General features: G+C 40.6%; 2 protein-coding genes across 6 annotated transcripts in view; both read right to left on the reverse strand.

The window, feature by feature from the left end:
- zeb2b (zinc finger E-box binding homeobox 2b) overlaps positions 1–19,730 on the reverse strand; it is a 78,565-nt gene extending 58,835 nt beyond the window's left edge. Inside the window, exon 1 of the mRNA XM_044017965.1 lies at positions 18,449–19,730. Within this exon, the coding sequence (XP_043873900.1) occupies positions 18,449–19,730 (1,282 nt within the window). The remainder of the gene's footprint in view (positions 1–18,448) is intronic.
- LOC122765370 (plakophilin-4-like) overlaps positions 1–26,301 on the reverse strand; it is a 555,540-nt gene that overhangs the window by 294,903 nt on the left and 234,336 nt on the right. The window lies entirely within an intron of this gene.

Below are 26,301 nucleotides of genomic sequence, written 5' to 3' on the forward strand. Positions count from 1 at the left end.
AAGTATTTAGGTAGCATTTAGCAAAAGGACAAAGCTGAAAACACAAGGATTTTCATTTCTGTAGACATGTTAAAAAACTACTCATGTACTATGAGACCACATGGTGTGTGTGTGTGTGTAATGATTGGCTGACAGGTCCACATAAGGTTAATTATATTAAAGGTGATGATATTGCCTACTGCTATATCATCTGCCAGGATTATAGAGCACACACACACACATACATGCACACACTCTTTTATGCGACAAGCATGAGATGCTTTGTGCGTGTGTGTGTGGCCCTCATTCCTTCCACTCTGCCTCCCTCAGTTTGGTTTCATTGACTCTAAAAAGGCATCAGTGCAGTTTTGTGTCCATGGATCATATTTGAGTAAAGGAAATCTCCACTTCTTTTCTGTAAAATGAAAGGAGGCTTTTCTTTTCCTCCACTGGAAGGAGTCCGGATCTTTTTCAATACAGCAGAGGAAACAATGGCCTCTGTAACACGTGCTTTCATTCAGGTTGGCAAAACGATAAAAAGAAAAAGAAATGGTGAGGAGAGGAGGAGAAATCAACCAGTCAGTGTTAGAAGTCAGACTTAATGAGAGTGAGAAGAACCTCCACTGAAGGAATAACGCAACAACCAGCGTCCATCAGTGTGTTTGTGTCGTTAGCCCAGTTCAGTTGACTACTAAAAAAGAAGTGAGTTGCCTTAAAAAAGTTAAGTAATGAAACATTACAACTTAAGTTGGCTAACTTTCATTTCATTTTAAGTTAAATATACTAGATGCCCGATTGAGTAAAGTTGTGTTTTGCCGTGTTATTACACTTAAGTTACAATTAAGTTCAATATATTTAAATAAAGTAAAATGAAATACATGTATATTACAAATCCTACAATTCCTTTTCACTCCATTATTGTACTTAATATATTACGGAAAATCAAATTTACTTTAGTTCAAGATGATTTAACCCATGTGCAAAACATACTGTACCAGAACTATAACATTTAACAAAACAAACATATACAAAAAACAAAAGTAAACATCTAAGTGTTCCAATTTTATTTCAGGATAGACATCCATTGCCAAAAAGTGCAATTTTGGTGAAAATTTGGCTCTATGAATATAAAAATGAATAATAAAATACAAGTAAAGAAAGAGAAAGAAATCAAAATGAGTGTGTAACCACTATACACACACTACGAACATTCACAGTTACAGTCTAGGATGTTACAGGCAAGTGAATAAACGCTTAGTGAGCTACTCAAGAACAACATCAGAATCAGGTACCAGTAGTGCTTTCTTTTCAGAGCCATGCTTACTCTGCAGTGACCTGCTGAATAAACAAGAACGTGTTTTTCATGGATTTGTGGTAGGTTGACCATCCAGTTCCTCCATCACCCCATTGCCTTCCAAGATGATCCGTACTCTGTATGGGTTGATCTCGAGATTTTCTTCATTGATGCATTTCTAGCGAAGTATGACTGAGTCCTTGACAAAACCATGTCAGTTAGATAAGGGTACACTGCCCAAATAGAAAACACGATTATGACCAAAAAAACTATAGTTCTACACTTCTGATAATTATTTAAATGAACATTACCTGTCTAAAGTGACTATTCTCTGCCATATTGCTACGATGACATAACTGGTTGTATCACTGTTTACTTCACTGTTTTATTCAAACACATGACGTTATTTACTTTGCATGTCTTGAAGACGGTAGAAGGGTCATCTCCCTCTCTTCTTCCTGAAGAGGTCCATAAGGCCTAGAGAGAAACGATCGAGTGCATCAAAGAAGTCTCTACTCTGTTCAACTCGTACAAAATCTGAAACATAATGGGGCAATATTTACAACGCCGAGGCATCTCTTCTTACAACTTTCAACACGTAACAAACAACAAAAAGACACTATTAACCATTACTTTACAGTGTGTCAATATTTTGTATGTAATTTGTATTTTGACCACAGTGTACATGCCCTGAGCCGGGGGGCAATGAGTATGCCCACACCTGCTCAGTGCCTCTCACCAGGGGCAACTCCAGAGTGGAAAAGAGTCCAACCCCTCTCAAGGAGACTGGTTCCAGAGCCCAAGCTGTGTGTCTGTTGTCATGGGGTAGACAGGCTTAATGATGTAGCATCATGGGTCATTGAAATATCTCCGGACATGTGGCGTGTGTCCCCTTGGTTCATTATGATACAGTAGCTAAGGTCCGTGCAACGTGGCCCAGGAAGCATTTGCTTTCATACTGATAAAGCAGTGATCCTCACACTACCTGAGGATCACTGTGTGCCGCCCAGATAACAAATGACTGTCTTGGAGTCTTGCTGTCATTATGAATTCCAGAGTCGTGACACAGTGACCAAGTGACATAGGTGATAGCATGTGAAACTGGACTCAGTATTACAAATGGATTATTTAGGTAAATCTTTAATTCAGATTTTTTCTAAGGCAGCATAAGACCATCAGGTCCTGTGTTCACCACATGTGGATGGTTTTAAAAACAGACGTAACAGTTACCGGTCAGAAACTACTGCCCCTCTGTGCTAAAAGTACCTCATACAAACACGCAAAGCCCTTTAACGCTCCAAGCGCAGGAGAGCGGTGAAAGCGCATGTGTGTGCTTGCACATGCACTGTATATTCATCCTCTCATTTAGTAGGGACTGCAAACAGTCGGCAGTGTTTGACAACACTTGTGTGGGAGCTGTGTGAGAGAAGACAAACAGCATACAGGTGGATTCACAGCTTTCAAGGGTTTCTTTATCTAGCACAAATGTTTGACTGCCATTCAACACGCTTATATAACTCAAGGGCTCCAGTTGAAAGGCTAACAAGACTAATATACATAATATCTGTTAGTGCCTGATGAGTTGTTCACACATGGTGCAGTCATTAACCCTCATGTTTGTCCACACTGTTAAAAAAATAAATCCATGGTTACTTAGGGTCAGACTGTAATACGACACTTCATCCCAGCCCACATTTACAGGTGTTAGAAGAAAAGCTCTTTTATTTCTGTTGATGTGACTGATATGAGTTGTTTTTTTTCAATTATTTTTTTATTTTAAGTCCTAACTAAAGTTTAGCAGGTGGAACTTTTGGTCTCGCTGTGACCAGGACTCATTAAAGTGACGTACCACAACAACATCTACACTGGTGACAAGGTTTGGAGAATAGAGAGGTTTCTGACAGGGGCAAAAAGAAAACTAAACTAACAACAAGCCAACGTCAGCCGAACGCAACAATGATTCACGGCGACCAAAACCCAAGACGAAAAAATGCCACCAAAGACCTCTCTGTGTGTTGTGTCTCAAAACATTAGCAGGGGACAGCATTTGTGTTGCTAATACAAACAAATGTTATTTGCACAGCAAATAAATGATATTGGTAAAGTATTCTTTGTTATCCAAATGTATTTATTGTTTAAAAAAATGACACTAATTGCACATTTCATATTTTGTTTGAAAATTGCTTTCTCATGAAGCAATATTGAGATTATTTATGTTGCTAAAGCAAAAATGTTATTTGCACAACAGATTATTGAAAGAAAAGTGAAACGTTTCTTCTAGTATTATATATATATATAGTATTATTATATATATATTATATATATAGTATTTATTGATTCAATAAATACTATACTTGCACAATATCACCACATATATTATTTCCCCAGCAGTTCTGAATCTGATACAACATTAATGAGAAAGGTCATATGAGAATCTATGTGGCTTTTTCGCTAATATGCATGTAGTGTCAAAATCATCAACCCTCCAGCAACAGCGCAGCAAAATCAAAGATGAGAGGGCAGTCCTCTCCTGTTAGTATATGAATGTGAATGTTCCAGAAAGATTAAACCTGCCGATGAGACTTGCCGATCAGAACCAGGACAAGTTTAAACCCCCAAATTAATCCCAAGGTCAATTGTTAATTGTGCAGCAGCACTGGCAGAGATGTCAAAGAACAACAGGCAAAAGTGTTTTTTTCCTCAAGAAAACATAATGGTGAAATGCTTTAGTGCAGCAAACATTATGCAGAGGCTGGTGTGTGTGTATGTCAGAGGCACATACACCAGACACTACACTTTGGCCATTCACACATTCACATTTTTTCAGAACATTATGTGGCTACAATGTAGTGTCGTTTGAAAATGCAAATGTTAACTTGTATTTGATCAGATGATCGACTTATAAGCTGTAACGGGAGCATGTGAGCATCTGCTATTAATGTGAATGACAAACCAACCTGATGTGCTTGAATAATGTGTGAATGACACATCCTTCCATATGAAGGATTGATTGATGATTGATGCTAATGATTTAGCAACTAGCTGAGATTTAGCACATCATGATCATCATCATCATCAGCTCATTCCGTAACAGACTGATCCATCACACTACAACACAGAGCAACTTTTGTATTGTATTTCATTTGAAATCAGACATATGTATCTATCTTTGATCCTTCTAACTCTTTAAATCTTAAAAATTAAATCTTTGAGGCTAAAATTCTCCCTAAAGCAGTTTGAGGAGTGTCTTCATTCTAATGGCCACGTCTTTTTCAAATATATCCACGTGTTAGACATTGATGGAAATCTTAGAAATCACACTTTTGGAATCTGTAAATAACTCAAAATGCCCCTCAGCCCACTTGTTCCTGGTTTTTCCATGGCTGGGCACACATGTGTCGTATGTGCACTGATGTGGAGTGAACAGAAGTTGTCCTGCGTTAACCAACACATGATCGCGAGTTGTCTTGTTCGTTGTGTGTCTTGTCTTCTCTTTCAGTAACTCTCGATGCAGCGCCACCTCAGGCGAGGAGGGGAGTATGTTCTTCCTTGGGTTTGTTTCACTAAAGTGCAAAAGTGTGAACGCAAACTCGGACCGGCTGAATGTTGCAAGTCCAGTGGACAAGATTTTAGAAAACTTAGTTGTGAAAGCGGCCTTAATGTCACCATGAACATCAAGTACTAAGCAGCTACTGACAAGTAAAATATGATGTATTATTGGTCATGTAAATGTTGATAATATTAATAAAAATAAAACTCAGAGCATCTAGATGTGCTGCCAGTTTGTTTACTTTACAATAAATGGACAGTTGTGCGTAGTGACATAAAGAACAAGGTCGTACAGTGCAACATGAGTTTGCTCTCCAGGGTGGCTGAGCTCATATATATTATACATATAGATATACAGTGCTTAACACATTTATTAGGACACCACCCAAAGCCACAGAACCTAAATTTAACTGGTAATTATCCATGTTTCTTTTGTTTTATGTTTCTGTAATGGTTAATACACCATTATGTAGAGGCTCTTTAACCCAAATTATATTTTTAATGCTAAAATATAAATATTATTGTTATCCATTAATTTTACAAATATATATATATTTATATATGTATATGTGTATAGATATATAAATATATATCATATATATATATACACATAGCTTAACATATACATAACCCGCCCTTATGTGTCACTCTTTGAACTGTATACGTCAAATACTGTATAATAGATGCCTATAGATTTGAGTCTGTTACTGTAAACCAACCAACAGGTGAGTTGCTTTATGATCACAGCCAATAAATAAATAAATGCTTTTAGTGGTTGTTATCAGCCCTTTGCCTGTTAATAATTGACGTGCTTGCACACTGAGGCGACTGAAACACATGGTGAACGGGGGACATTGAGTTGTGGCTTTGATCCTTTATGATGTAGTATTGTAGCTCGCCGGGAAGCCAACAGCAAATTCTGATAATAAATCACAAGTACGCTGGCATTCTGCCCGATGCCGAACATGTGGATTCTTTTTTCATTTTTAATCTTGCACATTTTTTGTTGTTCCTTCCTTTTTATTTTTCAGAATTTCAAGATAAAAACCACAAAAGCGAACGGCGAAAAAAAAGGGAAGCAGTTTGAAGTGAAAAATGTGAATGCACGAATGATCAAACCCTTTAAAGTAAAGTCCAATTTTCCAGCTACTGTGACAGTCTGGATTTCTCTGCTCCTGGTTCATAGTAGACAGAAAAACTGACTTTGTCTCTTCTCTGGGTACACCGGTTTCCTCCCACAGTTCAGAAACATGCAGAGGTTACATGGACACTCTAAATTGACCATAGCCGTGATTCTGAGAGTGAATGGTTGTTTGTCTGTTTGAAGTGGTGTCCTGGGTGTGTCAGCTGTGATTGGCTCTGCTCTGTTTATTCCTGTTTTTGCATCGTTTCAATTGTCAAACTCTGTTGATGTTTTGGTTTCGATGCACCCACCAGCACCCACCTGAAAGCACAATGCATAGCACACCCTGGTCGTCAGAATAGTTACTTGAACACAGCGTGCTGAGGCTATGTTACTGAAGCTAAAACGTGGAGCTGAAAAACAAAAGATTGCACTGGGAGTTAAAATATATAAACAAATGAGAGTGGAGCAGAATTTGAAAACAGATTCCTGTGCGGATTCTTTTCTCTTAGACATGGAAGCAAACCAGAGAGCTACACTCTCTCTCGCTCTCCCTCTTTTTCATACACAATGCTGGTGTGTAATTAATATATAGAATGTTTTTGTAGCTCATTTTTTTCACCATGTCACCTCTCATCATGTGATAATAATTCTCTACTGTAGAAACACTTTCACTTTCAATCTCTGCCTGTTGCTGGCACATGAAAATGAATCAATTAGGTTAAGTATAAACTTAAATGAACGGTGAGACAGTTGTTACATTTGGTTTTTGGACGAGCTAATAATGTCTACAGTGTTTAAAATTGAAATTGCAGTAACCATTTCACATGCTAAATGTCAGTGTTGTAAATATTGTATACACATGTAATATATTCATATATTATATATTCTTTAATTCAACATTTACTAAGAAAAACTATCACACTGATTGTATGTAGGAGAGAATGTGAAACCTATGAGGAAAAAAATGCACTATTATAGTACTGTCGAAGAAAGGTGTATTTGTCTTCTGTCCTTGAGGAAAGGAAACAAGATGGTTGTTGGTGATATATGTATATATTATGATGCTGTTCATGTAAAGCCCAACTAGGGACAATAGCTACAAACTCTACATACAGCACATCAGTTGCATTATTTTTTATTGGAGCTACGTTAACTGTATTGTCCCTATTTTATTCTATTCTATTTAAACACAATTATATTCTATTTAGAAACAATTCTATACTATTATATTCTCTATCTAAATACTATTCTATTCTATTATATTCTATTTAAATAGTATTCTATTCTATTTTAACACAATTCTTTTATTTTCTATTCTATTCTATTCTGTTCTATTTAAATACTATTCTATTCTGTTCTATTCTATTCTGTTTAAATACAATTCTATTCTATTCTATTTTATTCAAATACAATTGTATTCTAGTCTATTCTATTTAAATACAATTCTATTTTATATATCAGAGCTGCTCAGAGAAGTAGAGCACAAACTAGGGGGAGGGAGAGAAAATAAGTTATTGTCATGATAAAGTGTGAGTGGTGAGCGACAGACAGACAGACAGACAGAGTGTGTGAGAGAGTGATCGCTGCATAATGGCTGTTCCCCCAGCAGTCTAGGCCTATGGCAGCATAACTAAGTGATGGTTCAGAGTTCACTTGAACCATGCAGCCCCTAACTATAAGCTTTATTAAAGTTTAGAGTGTCTGCCGCTGAGACCAAATGTGGGAGCTGATTCCACAGGAGAGGAGCTTGGTATAAGCTCTGCGAGACCATGGGAATCACAAACAGGCCTCCAGTATAAACTGCAGACTTAACAAGCATTTTCGGTCCTGGACTGACTAGAAAGATGCAGGCTCCCCCTTCAAAATAGATAGATAAATAGATCACTAGGACTGTATGTTGTCAAGTTAAACAAACAATTTGACATTTCAAATATAATATTCAAAATGACAACAACAAGAAAAACACATTTTCTTGTTTGAGCAATCTACTAACAACTGCATTTTACTTTTTCAAACTAACCAGTTGTGTTGAATCCTCACTCCCTGCAGCCTGCTGTTCCAATAATGTTTTATGTATATATGTATGCATATATATATGTACATACATATATATCTCAGACCATGTGATCCTGTGATTTTACTCTCGTAAATAAAATGCATTATTATTATTATTGTAGGATTTCTTGTCCAATAACAGAGTCATCGCTTGTCTTCACTCCCACCATCTGCAAACATACAAACTGAGTAATGAAAAGAAGCCACTTGAACACACAAGTGTCCTGACCTGACCCCCAGCACTGATGCACTCGTTTAAAATAACACATTAAAGCTTCAGCCCCATCATGTGTTTCTGAAACATTTGTTGAAATCATCATTGTGGCATCCTGAGAACCACCAACACATATAAGTGATCTGAAATATAATCTGGCGTTTGTGTGTAGTCATATTAAAAGAGACCTTACTTTAGTGGAAGAGAACAGTGACGATGACATCTGTCTCAGTCACACACTCAGTCACAATCGGTATGGCAGTAATTATTTATATTCCTATTGATTAATCTGCCCATTATTTTCTCTAACTGCTGCTCAATTTGTCCCTTAAAATGCCAGAGAAATGTTAAAATTGTTCATCAGTTTCCCCAAACCTTGAAATAACAATGTCTTCAACCAAATCAATTGTAAATCAAAATATTCAGCGGTCATAGACATTAACGCAGCAGTCGATTATTCTTCTGTAAGTGTTGCAGCCGTGTTTGTCCAGGATGTATGTTTACAACCATGCCTTCATCAGCCACGCAAGGTTAAATGATGCGTTTTTACACAGATTAAACCACAGTTGCTTCTTCAGCTAAGCGCTCAGCATGTGTGCACGTTCCGTCGTTCATGCAAGAATGAATAAATAGCGGTTTCTGTTACCGCCCATCACTGAGTGAGATTCAGGCCAGGTTCTATTAACATACTTCTCAAAGGTGAATTATGACATGGCTCATACTGCTCTCTCTTATTTTTTATTAACAAACTTAACACATGTTAAGAATGAAATAACCTTGACTAGAAAGCCAGATCACATTATTATTTAAAATCCTCCGTGGTCAGTCACCATCATATCTCAAACAGATTGATCATACCACTCTGTAATGGAGACCTGCTCGTGGTTCCCAGAGTCTCTAAGAGTCTCTAAGAGACTCAGCTCCCACTTGGGTCTGGGAGGCAGAAAATCTCGCTTATATTTAAAGCTAAACTTAAAACTTTCTTCTTTAATAAGACGTATAGTTAGGGCTGGTTCAATTGAACTCTGAACCACCGCTTAGTTACGCTTAGCTGGGGGAACAGCCATTATGCAGCCCCCCCTCCTTCCCCTTATAAGCACTCACACTTTATAATGTTTTCTCTCACCCTCCCCTCTTCCTCTCTCTCTTTATTCTCTCTCTTACTATAACTATAACCGTTACTATTTCTTATACAGCGTTCATTTTATGCTCATCCATTCTTCAGCGACGACTTGTCCTCTTCTGAGGGCTGATGAGCTTTATCAATCTCCTGCATCTTCATCATTTCTTTTCTAAATGATAATAACAAACTAGTTTAGTTATATTATACCTGATACACAGAAGAGTTTACATTAAACATGTGGTCATTGAAGGACACAATAGTGCTGAGAGTGAGGAGTCAGGACACCAGAAGGTCATTACTTGGTTGTTCCTTGACCCCCCATTTGTAGACCTGGTGTTTTTAAGGACCTCTTCAGGAGCATCTTTAAGAAAACCCAGACAAGGCTAACCAGTAGAGAAGCCTATTAAATGACAATGGCATCCACACCATAAAGACATGGCAGTGAAATAAAGAGAACACAGAGAAGAGGACACACTTTACCCATACACCTGTAGGTGAATGGAGGTGGAATTCAGAGTTAGCATGTAATAGAAACACAATACTAAAAGGTATTTCCCCTTCATGATGAAAGACAGCTCAGTTTAAGATCAATGGTGCTTTTCTTGGTGATAGGACCTCTGTACAAAGTAATGGCTGTCTGCGTGGAAAGTCACACAAATGGATGGAAGGATGGAGGGAGGGAGCACTGATGCAAAAGCAAACAGACAAATAGATAAATGTAGGATTAATGTTAGTGTTCTGTATAAAGCAGATGCTGGCTGCAGCCTCTGTTGGTGGAGGCCCCTTTGCTTTCGACCTCTTGCTAATAAAGGCCCCCCCCCCCTTCAGGTCACTCCAGGTCACTCCTCACTTCTCCCACTCATCAATTCCTCCCTGCTGCCTCTCACACTGCCAGCTTGATTGTTTTAAGCCACATATGTGAGAACATCATTTGATTTAAAAACACATCAACTGGATTTAACCTGAAAAAACATATTAATAAATCACAATTTGCAAACCCTTAATCCTCATTGAGAGTGAGAAGAAAACACATCAGTTACCATCTCTGACAGAGAGATTAGGGAGGCAGCCAGGTTTTAACGAGAGACAATAAATCAAAACCAGAGCTGCAGCATTGTCCACAGAATTCCCAACGACCATGAGTGGATGTTGATAACATGTCACCCACTGACGATAAGTGTGGACAGTATGTGATTCTGCAATGGTCATTGTCTTTGTGTATTGAGTTCTTTGACTGTGTCCAGTCTCCACACCATGTGGCAGCTGACTTAACCTGCAGTGGTCTTTAGTTATGTAGCACCTTTCTAGTCCTGATGACCACTCAAATCTTCCACACCTATGACCACACTGCCGGCACAGCGGTCAGATGTGTGCTAGAGCAACGTAGGGGTTAAGTGTCTTCTTGCCTGAGGACACCACACAAATGTGACTGCACTGTCGTTAATGCCACAAAAAAGTATGCAGTCATATTTGAGTTAAAAAGGTTTTTGCCATTAGAATTATAACGTTAATTTCACTCTGTGAAGAGTTACCAAACATTCATAAAAAAAACCTAGGAGTCATTGAAAAATCACCAAATTGCAAAAGATGACTTGCTGCATAAGACGTTGTCAAGCAGGTGTCTTAGCGCTGGCTTTCCTCTGGGTATGTCCCCAAACAGTATTGTGTTGGACCTTTGTATCCAGCCTTAATGATGGGCCTCTCGACACAAACACATACTGGCCCTTATATTTTACAATAATAGCACTTAAAGACCTGTTTCAATAATTCCTTCCCTAGTTTAAATTGAAAGCTCCCTTATTTGTTAGCTCAAGTATCACGTCTCCTCAATGTTGAGGGTCAAAATGTACACTTTTCATCTTTGTCATTTACTAATCATTTTCTGGAGGATTATAGATTTAAAGTCAAACAAACAGGGTGAATGGCACCCCATCAAAGCCGCTTGCAATGACACGGTAGAACTTCAGATTTTGTGTCGGCGCCGTGATGCAATAAAAAATCTATCAAATTATATCCGATCATAGATTGTCTAAGATCCTGTTTGCAAGTGTGATTACAGGTTTGAAGGTGGCATCTTCATCCTGAGGGGCAGCCATCTTTATTCAGCAGACGTGCTACTGCTGTATCGTGAGAGAATTTCATGATGAAGTTGTGGTCTAGAGATAGAAAGAAGGAGGGACATGGCTTTATAGGCATTTTTGATGCACCCTTAGCATCTAGGAGGCTTGTTTGGTTAGCGCTAGCTAGGACATGCTGGCCAGTGCACAGTCACGTAGCAGACAGACAGATGAGGGTGAGACACACAGGCTTCGGAACGAAGGACAGAATATGACAGAATACGATAATAATATGACAGCAGACGGTAGAGAGCAGCACTGCCGAAGTGTCACAGTTCTTGTTAGTTTGTGTCTCTGTGATCTTGAAATATGAAACAATGCAATCAGATTTGTATAAAATGCTATAACATAGGCATCTTCGACTTTTCTTTATTGTCATTCAGAATCACATTGATACAATGCTCATCAAACCAAAAACAAATACTGTACCTGGTCTGAAGAAGACATTTAAAGTCCTGCTCCATAGTTATCCACTGATATCATTGGCTTGTCAACAAAGAATGACAGTAACACATGTTACTGTGACATATTTTAATGGCAGTTGTGGCAAAATCCTGCATTTTGTTACTTTGAGCGCCAGTAACTGATGTGACACAACCAAGGCAATAACGGGGAAACCACAACGGAATATAAATGCTGTTTTCTTTTACCACAGCAGGACTTATGTGAATACATCTACATTTACAATAAACCATTTCTCTACGCAGGTATATATTTGTATGTCTAAGAGTAATGTCACATTTTGTTTCACTGTCATTATTTTGAAAGCAGTGACTTTATTCATTTAATGTGTTCCTGACAACAACCCATATTAGCTATCGGTGTGACAGGTTATCTGAAACTGGCCAGTTCAGACTCCAGAGTCTGGAGTGACCTATGGCCCCAATGACAAGTCTGTCTCTGAAACACCTAATCAGTGAATAAATGCAGCATTAGTGATATGAGATATAGAGAAAACATTCAGGGGCTGCACACACATATGACTCCCGCCACTATGGATTTTTAGTTAATGGACAACGGCTGGTCCAGCACAGAGTCAACAATGAAGTGCATTTATCAGTGTGTTCAAACCAGCATCAGGAATGTCGCTGCTGGCTGGTGAATGTGTGAGCTGCAGCATCAGCAATGCAAACACTGAAACACAGACCATGATGCAGATCTGAACCAGTTTTTACCTGTTCATATATGTTAGCCCCATAAATATATTAGCCTTTTTCATAATGATCTCTACATTATTTATATAATTTATTATATAATTATATACCAAGGTGCCCATTTCCATAGCACCAAAAAAGGGGGATGCTACTACACTACAATACAATTTTCCATGATAACAATGGTATGACGATACAGTGATTCTGAGATACTCTAGTCATTGCAATACTGTGTGATATATCATGATGTGTACATAACAGGAGAGTATTTGTATGTTTCAAAAACTGATGACTGAGATCTGAGAACAATAATAAATATATACATATATATATATATATATATTCATGAACTATATGCTAATTCTCTTGCATATTTTCAGTCAGTGCAAATTAAAAATACATGTAACAAAAACGATCAGCAACATGTTGAATGGCAAGCCGGGTTAATCCTAAAGTAGCCTTCTTAAACTGGAAGTATAGCCATTACTTTCCCGTAAATGAAGTTAATGGAAAGAATTTAAATACATTAAATGCACATTATGGGCAAAAGTGCTTCTCCACGTCGGTGTCAGCAGTTCCGACCTAATAAAAAAACCTTTCCACGTCACACGCTTCCACAAAATGAGTGGCCATTAACACCGAAGGAGACGAAGACAGAGCCATGCAATGGAAACAAGGGAAGCTTGATTTGTTGGTCTCAGACCGAGCTTAACATGCCAGGCATGTTAGACTCACTATGTCCCACAGCGACATCAAAATAGTTTAGATTTGTGTTCACTGTTTCTGTTAAGTGTCCATTTCATTATAATACTATAATTAAGGATTAAAACATACAGTATATATTGCATCTGTGCATCTGTGAAGCAGAGCTGTGTGAGCGAGGAAAGCAAAAACTCACACACACTCTGTGAAGTCTCTGCCTGTTTTCTTGTTGTATCGGCTCAATGATGATCTTCTGTCTCCATGTTGGCACGAGTTTGTTTGTGCGTTAGTTGTTATGGCAGTTGTAAAACAGCTTTCCTGCCCCCTGGATTAGAATGTGGGTACCGCCATGAGTCATGACTGCCTTTTTTCTACATTCAGAGTCACATGTACTCAACGTATGACTGCACGCGCTGCACCGACCGTGGAACTGCAGATACTGTAACACCGTCAGTCAATATGTGACAAAGGCAATGTTTTCTGTACAGGTTTCAAAGAAAACACACTCCAGCGTTTGAGTTCCCTGAATTCAATCACATTTTCAATAATTATTTTATTGTGAAATATTTGATAGACAGCACAGACCAAGAAAACACATGTACAATACTGTACATTGCACTGTATTATTGTTTAGTGAATGAACCACAAAACATGAGCCCATTCTGGTGGTGGGGACCCCCAATGACAGCGAGAAGCTCCCTCTGGTGAGCTGAGAGAGCAGCTGTAGGCAGTACAGTGTTTGAGGAGGAGTTATGCTAACGATGGGGCCTACGTGTCATTGAGACTAATTTTAGACACACCTAAAAAAAATCCCAAACAGAAGAGAGTTGTTTTCACTCTTTACTACTATGCTGTGCAAAAGTCTTAGGTCACTGTTGGATGTGTTGTTTCAGCAATGCTGTAATGATCATGCAGTATAATTATTTCTCAGTCACTTTACTGGAGCACACTCAGAGAATACAGGAAACATTTATTCAGGAAAACAAGAACAGCCTCAATGTAGTGTGACATGCCGTTACACTTGAGCAATAGCATGATTCTGGCTTTCTTAAACCTGGAGTGGAACCATAGAACAAACATCAAACTCACAGAGTCCCACATTTGAACTCGCTGATAAAAGCAGGAGTCAAAGCTGGATTCTGTGAGTGCTACCAAGTAGGTTTGTAATTGAACCGACAGATGATGGTGTTTCTGGTCTATTGTCAGTGACAAACACCTACACATTTACTGTCTTGTCTTAAGCACAAAGCCCGTCAGAGAGTGGAAGAGCAGGAGGGCTGTCTGTCTTCCTCCATTTATACTCTCGCCCTCTTTTATATCCTCTCAGACTAAAACAACAGAGAACCAAGAGTTTCACTTTGACAGCTCGTCTCAGCCAATGCAAAACACATGCCCACGAACACTTCCAACCATGACTAATCTGACAGCACTGGCTGCTATTCATTCATTAATTTATCCATTAATTCATGCATACACACACACACACACACACACACACACACACACAAACAGCCTTTTCTGACTCTAAACTGAGTTCATAAACTGCTCACCCTTCTACACCAAAGTCCACAGAGAAAATGTGTGTTCTTTGCTCACATGGACGCAGGAGTTGTTGAAAAAAACAACAATTTCAAACGCCATCGCAAAATAGCATGGCAGCATTGTATCAACTCCCTGCTGTGTTTTAAAACAAACATTTTTTCACGTTAAAATGTACATATAAACTGCATAAATAGCTGTAGTTTGGGATCCCAGAATGAACCTCATATATTTATATCAGGAGCTGGGTCAGGCTGTTTTTACAAAAGCCCACAGTGGACAAAGTAAACACATTTTCAGTTGTGGCACTGTTGCTAAATTTTACACACTGTCCGTAGACTTAAGCTTAAACTTTCCCTTTGACCATCTCAATTACAGTAAACACTCACCCTGATCTTAACCTACACCTTAGTCTAACCCTAAAACAAAGTCTTACCCTTCAAAGTGCCCTCTGAAGTTCTCACAACCATGGCTTTGAGCCAACATTTGGCTGAAAGCACGCACACACACGCGCGCACACACGCGCGCACACACACACACCCACACACACACACACACCCCAGTGGTCCTCAAAGCCTTTTTAACACATGCTTTCACTCCAGTCGATAACGTGACAAGAAGCATAATGGGAATCCCTCCCACACCACAGCCTTTTACTGGGATAATCTTCATGCTGCTTCGCCTTAATCACATATATTCTATAGCAGCAAAAGGTTTACAAGGCGGTAGTGTGGCCAGTTATGATGTATGGCTCCTGTCTAAAAGACAGGAGACGATGGAGCTGGAGGTGATGAGGAGGACCAGGATGGACATATTTGAGGAAGAGCTCAGGTTGAAGATGGTTGGAGATAAAGTCAGAGAGGCCAGGTTGAGATGGTTTGGTCACCTGCAGAGGATAGTGCAGAGATAGTGATTATATTGGACAGAGGACATTGAGGATGGAGCTGCATAAACAAATGTATTTTACATTCAAACGACTCTCAAATGAGTTTGCACAATGCAGATTAAGTTTACCAGTTCCACACGACTCTTCAGAAGTGCAGTTTTTTATTGTTATGTATGTGGTGATAATAACAATATAATAATATTAATAATAATAATAATAATAATAATAACAATAATAATAATAATAATGATGATAATAATGATAATAACAATAATAAGAAGAATGATAATAATATTACATTTTATTTTTAGGTGCCTTTCAAAGCACTCAAGGTCACCTTACATACACCTTAACAGTACAGTAAAATTAATAAAAGAACAGGGCAAATCCTCTGTGTCTTCTCTCACGATTTGCACAACTGACACGCAACACTCCACACTTCCTTGTACCAAATGAAAAAAAAAAATGTACTGGGTTACTGGTGCAAGGCCCATTTGTACTTAATTTTCATCTGTTTTACATCTGTCTGTCTGTCCCAAACATTAGCTCCGTTGATGCAGTCCGGAAAAAAGCTGCAGAAAATAACACATAAACAACACATATTGTAACTGACTAAGTCTGTGAGTGGGTAGTCGGTAATTACTTAGAAATCCACAGGGGGCAATAGAGGTTCTGCTTTGCAACAACAATAAATTAGAAATGCAGCAATTTGCTTCAATAATCTCTTTTTTTTCTGGATCCTTGCATATTGTTATTTACTTGTGCAAAATAATAGCTTAAAGCAAAATGTTTTTGTGAGGCAAATCAGATCTTATGAGGCAGATTGTCCACACTGTTACAGTGATTCCAGTCGTCTACACATAACCAACTGACATTTTGCTATAGTAACAACACAAGCCTATTGGGTTCACTTCACTCAGATAGTCAGAGTTTCAGGTCCCAGAGAGTATGGGTTTCTTGGTGATGGGGCCTAATGCACAGCACACATGCACTCAAATATTCCTGCACTGATAAAACTACATTGTTTTAGGTGCAGCTATGTGGGTTGTGGAGGGAGGATAAAGCGGTAGAGGACGGATGGATGCGTGATTCTTTTTTTAGGACGTGCAGGATTAAGAATGTATGTTGATCAACTTACAAACTAAGTTGAAATATTACAGTATTTATTGGAGGATATGAGTGCAGTTGTTGTAACATGTCTTGGAACAATACTGGTTCTTTAAAATACCTGGGTTCTTTCAGTGTACAAAATGGCCTTACTGCCTGTTAAAGCTCTAAATCATGTGTGTGTGACAGTGCGCTGGCCGTCCTGCAGACTGCTCCACTTCTAATGGTCATTACAGCTCCATCTCTGTGTCTGCAGGCATATTGAAGCTGAGTGAATTGAATGTTCCGGGGTTGACCTTTGCTGCCCTGACCTTCACCTGCTTCTCTGACCACAAGCTTTAAATCAGCCACTGCGGTCCTTTCACAATACTGTGTGAAGGTCCTGAAGAAAGGCCAGTACTCACACTCACAAAGCGGGACATGTGAGAAAGGAGAACGCTTGCCAGGTCAAGCAGGGCTCTTTGTAGGAGCTGAGGCAAATAAAACAGCACGCATTTAAAGCACAAATACTTCCACTCACTGGGCGGAGCCTGACCGTGGCAGAAAAACACACAGATGACTAACATACAAAGCAACACCCCCATAATCAGGATGTGGACTTAGTGACATCTTTTCTCAGATGTCACTTGACCAATAGTCCAACAGACAGACAAGAGGAATCCTGACATGAAGGACATATAATCTAAAATTAAAGTAACAACTCAGGCATCAAACTGCAGCAGCAGCAGCAGCATTCGTACACATTTCAGGTTTTTATTCCACTAATATATATAAAAAAATATATTTTTCTTTTTTGTCCAAATATTTCAAAGAATTTGTATCCCCCCACTAAAGTTTAAATTCAACTGTATTTTCAATTATTTATAATAAACTTGAATATTGTATATGTTTAATTAATGAAATGGACACTTAATAAAGTGAATAAAGTGTTAACCCGAAAACATTGTACACTACTTCACACTATTTCAATGTGAGACAATTCACCTATCAAATGTAATAGATGTCACAACCGAACAAGGACTTGAACCCAATAGCACGACTCAGAGACAACTTCCAAAAATACTCTAATTTATTGGACAAAGTAACAAATAAAAATCACTCTCAAAGGGAGGAAAAGTATCAACAGAAAATCACTCTATCGAGGAATCACTAGATAAGCAAAAGGCCAAAGTAACAAATTATAATCACTCACTGGGAGGAGACAAAAGGTCTAGGCAAGGTGCCAAATCAAAATCACTCTTCACGAGGAAAAAAAACTCTGATGGCTCAAAAAGGGACAAAACAAAGTAGCAACTAAGAAAAGCAAAAACCTTACAAACAATTGACGTGGCATGGATTGGCGTGGGTTCTCTGGCATGACAGACAAGACGAACTGACGCAGGGCAGAGGGAAGCACAGGCTATATGTAACTCAAAGTAAATGGGGAACAGGTGGAAACAATCAGGGCGGGGAAGATAATCAGACTGGCGGGAAAACTACAGGGGAAGGGCAAGTTATCTGAAACAAGAGGAAAGAGAGATGTCAAAATAAAACAGGAAGTCGCAAAACTAAACATAACACAACTTTCTGGATATGACAGTACCCCCCCCTCTAGGGACGGCACCTGACGGCCCAGATAACTGAGGGTGGCGTCTGTAAAAGTCTGTGATGAGGTCAGGATCCACAATAAAGCTAGCAGGAACCCATGATCGTTCCTCTGGACCGTAGCCCTCCCAATCCACCAGGAACTGCCTGCCCCGGCCCCTGTTGCGCACAGCCAGCAGAGCCTTGACTGAGTAGACAGGGCCGCCGTCGACCATCTGGGGAGGTGGAGGGGGTGCGGCTGCGGGCACCATGAGGCTTTCCTTAACCGGTTTCACCCGGCTGACGTGGAAGGTGGGGTGGACTCTCATGGACCGGGGCAAACGCAGACGGACAGCGGAAGGGCCGATGACCTTGGACACTGGGAAAGGCCCCACGAACCGTGGAGCCAACTTCCTGGAGGCGACTTGGAGAGGCAAATCCCGCGTAGAGAGCCAGACCTTCTGGCCAGGCTTGTATACAGGCGCAGGTAGGCGCCTCCGATCAGCAGCCCTCTTCATGCGGTCCACACTGCGTAGGAGTGCCTTACGGGCGGCTGCCCAGATGCGGTGGCATCGCCGGACCATGGCATGGGCCGACGGGACGATGATCTCCTTTTCTGTCTCGGAGAAGACAGGGGGCTGGTAGCCGAAGACGCACTGGAATGGAGACATGCCAGTTGCCGAGGTGAGAAGAGAGTTGTGGGCATATTCCACCCACACCAGCTTCTTGCTCCAGGAAGCCGGATTCTGCGACACCAGGCATCGAAGACAGGTCTCTAACTCCTGGTTGAGACGTTCCGTCTGGCCGTTGGCTTCTGGGTGATAACCAGAGGTGAGGCTGACGGTGGCCCCGATGAGCTTGCAGAACTCTTTCCAGAACCTGGATATGAACTGGGGCCCCCGGTCTGAAACAATGTCTTTGGGAAAACCATGAATACGAAATACTTGAGTCATCATAATCTCTGCCGTTCTTTTGGCAGATGGAAGCTTGGGTAATGCTATTAAATGAGTCATTTTAGAAAACCTGTCTACCACTGTGAGCACAGTGGTGTTTCCTTCAGAGACCGGGAGCCCCGTGACGAAGTCGAGTGAGATCTCAGCCCATGGACGAGTGGGAACAGGGAGTGGCTGCAGCAACCCCATCTGCGCTCTGGAGGAGGTCTTGTTGCGGGCACAGATGGAACACGCCTCCACATACTCCCGAACCTCCCTCTCCATGGAGGGCCACCAAAACCTCTGGGAAATGACGTACATGGTCCTCTTAACTCCTGGATGGCAGGTGAGCAGTCCGGTGTGAGCCCAATGGATCACCTGTGGACGCATAACAACAGGGACAAACAAGCGATTCTCCGGACAACCACTAGGTGTCGGATTCTCACCATTAGCCTGCTTCACCTGAGATTCTATCTGCCAACTCACCGCTCCTACCACACGGTTCAGTGGTAGGATGGGCTCCGGTTCCTTGGCAGTAGGCTCGGGGTCAAACAGACGGGACAAGGCATCGGGCTTGGTGTTCTGGGACCCCGGCCTATAAGACAAAACAAAGTTAAATCTGTTAAAAAAAAATGTCCATCTGGCTTGGCGAGAGTTCAGTCTTGTGCGTCACTCGAAAAATCAGACTGCCATCGAGAGCGCTGGCCTCTATAGGCTGAGATAATTGTTCTGTTTTTAGCTTGAGTCTCATGGCAAAATCCCAGTCCATGAGACTTTCATCAGCCCCCGAGTCAATGAGAGTCTCCAAACTAAGTGTGGGGTTGTGATGCCTCACCTTAGTCTGGGTTAAAGCTCGAGGAGGGAATTCCGTGGAGGAGAAACGTCTCCCCAGTACCCCCCTGTCGACTGGTGAGCCTGTGCCTTTTGCCGGACACGCTGCTAGCAGATGCCCTTGCTGTCCGCAATAGAAGCACCTGCCTTCCTGCAGGCGACGACGGCGCTCCTCTGTGGACAGTTTGGTTCGCCCCAACTGCATGGGCTCCTCCACCTCCTCGGATGGCCTCTCCCTCCGGGTAATGGGTGATGGAGCACGTGAGGAGCTCCGCCAACTGGGTGTAGTGACAGCAGCGCGACCCTGATGACGACCAGCTGCAGAGGCCATTCGGCTTCGTTGTAGCTCCTGTAAGCGGTTGTCTGTTCTTATGGCCAGAGTCATTACTGAGTCTAGATCAGAAGGCAAATCTAGGGGCACTAACAAGTCTTGAATTTGATCTGAAAGTCCCTTGAGAAAAACATCATACAGGGCCGTGGTATTCCATCCGCTATCCGTGGCTAGGGTGCGAAAGCGGATAGCATAGTCACAAACAGAGTCTCTATTTTGTTTGATGTTGCTCAACTCACGTGCTTTCTCTCGGTCGGATGAGAGGGGATCGAAAGCCTTCCGCAGAGCCTGTTTAAACTCCTTGAGGGATCCGCAGATCATTGAATCCCGAGACCATTCAGCTGTAGCCCATGCCCTCGCCCTCCCGGTGAGGTGGGAGATCATGAATGCCACCTTCGATCGTTCCGTAGGAAAGGCTGAGGGCAAGTGTTCATAATGCATATCACAGTCCACAATAAACGCCCGACATCCTCCTGACTCACCAGAAAACTTTTCTGGGGGGGAAAGGCGAAGAGTCGTGGCATGGGGAGCTGAGATCAATGAAGCTCTGGTATCCGCCGGAGATGGTGTGGTCATGGTGTCTGAGGGAGAGGGATCCCTTGTGAGATGAGCAAGGACTTGATGTACTTGGTTTGCCAGGAGGTTAACTTGGGCTGTCATAGAGGCTTTGAACTCCTCCTGACTTTTAGCCATCCCCTTCACGCCACTGTGCAGAGAGGCCATGTGCTCCTCTTGCTGAGTCAGGCGGGTGCTCTGGGAGCGAACGGCCGCTGTCAGTTGTTCTGAGTCGGCTGGGTTCATGCTGGTCAGTTCGTAATGTCACAACCGAACAAGGACTTGAACCCAATAGCACGACTCAGAGACAACTTCCAAAAATACTCTAATTTATTGGACAAAGTAACAAATAAAAATCACTCTCAAAGGGAGGAAAAGTATCAACAGAAAATCACTCTATCGAGGAATCACTAGATAAGCAAAAGGCCAAAGTAACAAATTATAATCACTCACTGGGAGGAGACAAAAGGTCTAGGCAAGGTGCCAAATCAAAATCACTCTTCACGAGGAAAAAAAACTCTGATGGCTCAAAAAGGGACAAAACAAAGTAGCAACTAAGAAAAGCAAAAACCTTACAAACAATTGACGTGGCATGGATTGGCGTGGGTTCTCTGGCATGACAGACAAGACGAACTGACGCAGGGCAGAGGGAAGCACAGGCTATATGTAACTCAAAGTAAATGGGGAACAGGTGGAAACAATCAGGGCGGGGAAGATAATCAGACTGGCGGGAAAACTACAGGGGAAGGGCAAGTTATCTGAAACGAGAGGAAAGAGAGATGTCAAAATAAAACAGGAAGTCACAAAACAAATAGAAGGCAAAACTAAACATAACTTAACACAACTTTCTGGATATGACAATAGATGATTGTAGTCATTATCACTACTCTGTTTATAGAAGTAGAATGACGGAACACAACAGATTTTTTACAACTTTTGATATAATACATATTCTTCCCTTTTATCTAAAATGTGTCTTGTGATTGTTTTGTGTGTTTGCGACTGTGCGTTCGTGTCAACGGCTGCCCAATTCCGCCTCTGATTGGCTTACCAAGAAATGTATTCCAATCACTGGTCAGTGGTGCTGTCTGTATCTTTTAGGGGAGCTGCTCCACTACCAACCATTAATGCAGGTTCCATGCAGCTGATTCACATCAGCAGATTAGACTGCATTTAGGACATTATGGATGTTTTTTTGAAGTGTGAGTTTGCAATGTGCCCCCCCACCACAGTGGAACAAGTCTGAAACATAGATACTCACTCTCACTGAGAACATGACTGCTACCAGGGATACGAGGACAAACAGACTCTAACCACTAAATAAAAAGGCTCTTTTAATAAAATCTTTGCCTGCTTAAGTCTATGATATCTTAAAAATGTGTTCAATGTTTTCTCATGCCATTTGACAGTGAACAAGGGATTGGAGTTTATCCACTGCTGCCTCCATCAGTAAGCTCAAATGTGTTGTTTTGGAATTGAGGTGTTTGAAATCCTTCGTTCTAATTTACTTCAGTGACAAAGATTTACTAATGTAGGCAGCAGTTAGACCAGCAGCTCCTTGTCCCTGCAAGCATAAGACACAGATTTCCCTTCATGGACTGTTGCGTGAGAGAGTGATAAACAAAAGTCAGCGAGAAACGTATATTAATCGATTCAAGCAGGCATAGATTTTATAAGGTGAAGCTCTTGTTAAGTGACTATAATTTGATTTTCTATGTGACTTTGCTGGCAGCAGCCATGTTCTCACTCACTATGAGCCTCTGTGTCGTGCACTGATATAAAACTTGAATCACTTTAATGCCACTATGATTTTAACATTGTTTTTAATTTACTGTTCATCCATTATGCAGACACCTGCTATCATTGCAGAAGATGGCTGAACATGTGACCTCCTCTTGTCCAAGCTATCATGTGATTGTTTTATTTAAAAAAAAGAAGGGAAAACTAAGCTCCTACAACTTGGATTTTGTTTTCTACATGAATGTTAAGACAATAATAGCCAATACTGATATCAAGCATTATTTTTGTTATACTGTCAGAACCTAATGTGGCGCTTGTCTATTCTCAACAGTGGCACCTGCAGTGTTTTCCTTGGGCATAAGATAAGGTGAGAAAAGAGCAAAGATCACGTCTGTGTCTCCTCCTGAATCTCCTGATGAGGAAGCTGAGACTCACATGGACATGAACAGCTGAGTTAACTGCGATAATCTGCTGCTCTCATATTGACATAGTGGTAATTGGTCTTTGGGTTGAAGGGGCTTATAGCTTACATGACTTAAACAGATAAGTCTGTGGGGGAGTGTTTGAACAACTCCTTCCCCTCCTCCATTAACACAGTAGCTGACACTATGGAGCTGTTATCAGATGCACAGAAGCCAGTCCATTAATCTGAGCAAATTATGCCAATGGTATGTTCTGGCAGAGTGGAGGTCAGAAGGGGGGTGTCTGTCTGCTCCCATTGATATTCTGTTGAAAATCTTAGTACATTTGAAACATACTTTAAAACACAAACACAAAATAAAATAAAAAGTAATTTACTAGCGTTTTTGTCAGGTTAAGGAACCAGTGCTCTCCAGTCTGTTTTTTTTTTATTTTTAATTGTCTTTTTTACTGACAGGTTTTAGTTAGAGAGCAGAGTACAATAAAATTGTAGCTTGTAAAAAACATATGGTCACACCTATTGACTCATTCCCATTCCCCAAGCACATACTGACTTTATTTATGAATTGATAAGCTCTAAATATTGCATAATGAACGTAATTTAAAGATCATTTACAACAGTTGTCATAATGTGACTTGATGTCACATTATGAATTTGTTGTGATCTAAATGTTAAATAAGAGATAATGACACACAATGGAATAGTGATGAGCACTGTAATAAGTAGGTCACTGAATCAAATCCTGGTTCAACTGAAGACCTTGCTGTGTGGAGTTTGCATGTTCTCCCTGAGCATTTGTGGGTTCTCTCCAGATACCAGGGTTTCCCCCATAGTCAACATAAAACATGCAAAGCCTCTAAATTGACCACAGGTGTGGCGACTCACTTTGCTGTTATTCAGTTTGTTGTTTTTATTTTTTATTTCAGGACATTAAAAAAGTTGTTCAAATGTCATTGAATAGTCCTATAATAAAAATGACACATTTCTATTCAAGGTATCAAAGTTACTTCAACAAGAGATCTAACGGTTATTGTGTCACAGAGGTGAAGGGGAAGAAAACGTCCAGCTATATCCAGAACTACAGGTCCACTGTTTCTGTGAGGCTGCAGTTTCCAAAGTCTACTGAAGACCAAAGACACTTGAGTCCACTGTCTACTGAAGACCAAAGACACTTGTGTCCACTTTCTACTGAAGACCAAAGACACTTGAGTCCACTGTCTACTGAAGACCAAAGACACTTGTGTCCACTCTACTGAAGACCAAAGACACTTGAGTCCACTGTCTACTGAAGACCAAAGACACTTGTGTCCACTGTCTACTGAAGACCAAAGACACTTGAGTCCACTGTCTACTGAAGACCAAAGACACTTGTGTCCACTGTCTACTGAAGACCACAAGAACTGAAGACCACTTGTGTCCACTGTCTACTGAAGACCAAAGACACTTGTGTCCACTGTCTACTGAAGACCAAATACACTTGTTGCACTCTCTACTGAAGACCAAAGACAGTTGTGTCCACTCACTACTGAAAACCAAAGACACTTGTGTCTACTGTCTACTGAAGACCAAAGACACTTGTGTCCACTCTCTACTGAAGACCAAAGACACTTGGGTTCACTCTCTACTGAAGACCAAAGACTAGTTTATTTGTTTGTTTATTTGATAGGGACAATGCATATTGATGAACATCTTCAACAATTGAGGATGTAAATATGCCAGATTATAGCAACAATGCAAATTTACGTCTGTAGTCCCTTGGCCGGTGACAATAGACATTTGACAGAAGATAAAATAAAAACAAAAAAGCAGAAACAAAACAACACTATGTGGACAGAAGCAAAGAAAACAGAGACACAAACAACACTATGTGGACAATCTACTGATGAAGACAGGTCTGGTTTTCCTTCATCCAGTTTTTCAGATGGAATTTGAAGGAGACATATGACTGTGAGTGTCTTATGTCGAGGGGTTAATCATTCCAATATGTAGTTTCAATGACTGAAAATGTGGACCGTCCAAAAGTAGTGCACCTGCGTTGCACCTCGCAGTCTCTGCGAGCTACGGCCCTGGTGGCCATTTCACTGACAAACCGGGATTTGATAAAGTAGGTCAGGGGAGGAGGGGCCAATCCATGTAAAACCCTGAACATTAAGCAAGCATCTTTGAAATGCACAAAGTTATTAAAATTAAGGAATTTGTATTTATCTAAAATAATGCAATGGTGGAAACTAAATGATTTTTTTGTCAAGGATTTTATGGCTTTTTTAAAAAGTGATTCAATGGGTTTGAACGTTGTGCAAGCAGCAAGTGACCAGGAAGTTACACAATCAACAAGTGCAAAAACATTTCAGCAACATAGAGGGACAAAAAAGGTCTTACTTGTTTAAAGTTTTGTACATTATAGCTTACTGTTTTTTTGAGTCGTTTGATATGGGTTTCAAAAGTTAATGTTGGGCCAAGTCTAGTTCAACTCCTTCAAGAAAATGGTTGACCGTTTGAGTTCAATTGGCCTTTTGGTGAACACCATACAAACAGTCTTCTTTGCATTAAGTTGTAAATGAGATTTCTTGACTCAGTTCTGCACACTGGTCATAGTTGCTGTCAACAGTTGTGAGGCTTCCTGGGGATTTTTAGTATGTGTGGAAATAACAGCTTTGTCTGCGTACATTTGGATATTAACACTTAAGCACATGTCTGGAAGATCATTTATAAAAATACTAAAATACTGCCCTGGGGGAGCCCTGCAGGGCAGCTAAGGTATGCTGAGTTAGTGCCAGACAGGGACACACACTGTTTTCTGTCACACAAGTAAGACTCGAACCAAAGCAGTGCCTCTGGTGAGAGATTAAAACGGGTCAGTTTGTATAAAAGAATTTGGTGGTCGACAGGGTCAAAAGCCTTCTTGAGGTCTAGAAAGACAGCACCTACGCAGGCATGCTTGTCAAGAAGACTTTTGACTTTTTCAATAAAAATACAATTTGCAGACTCTGTGGAGTGATGTTTGCGAAATCCGAACTGCATTGGATGTGTAGGGATGTGTGTTCAGAGTTTAGATGTTCATTCAGTTTCTTTGCCACCCATTT

This window comes from Solea senegalensis, linkage group LG2 (genome assembly GCF_019176455.1).
Source record: "Solea senegalensis isolate Sse05_10M linkage group LG2, IFAPA_SoseM_1, whole genome shotgun sequence".
Classification (NCBI taxonomy): domain Eukaryota; kingdom Metazoa; phylum Chordata; class Actinopteri; order Pleuronectiformes; family Soleidae; genus Solea; species Solea senegalensis.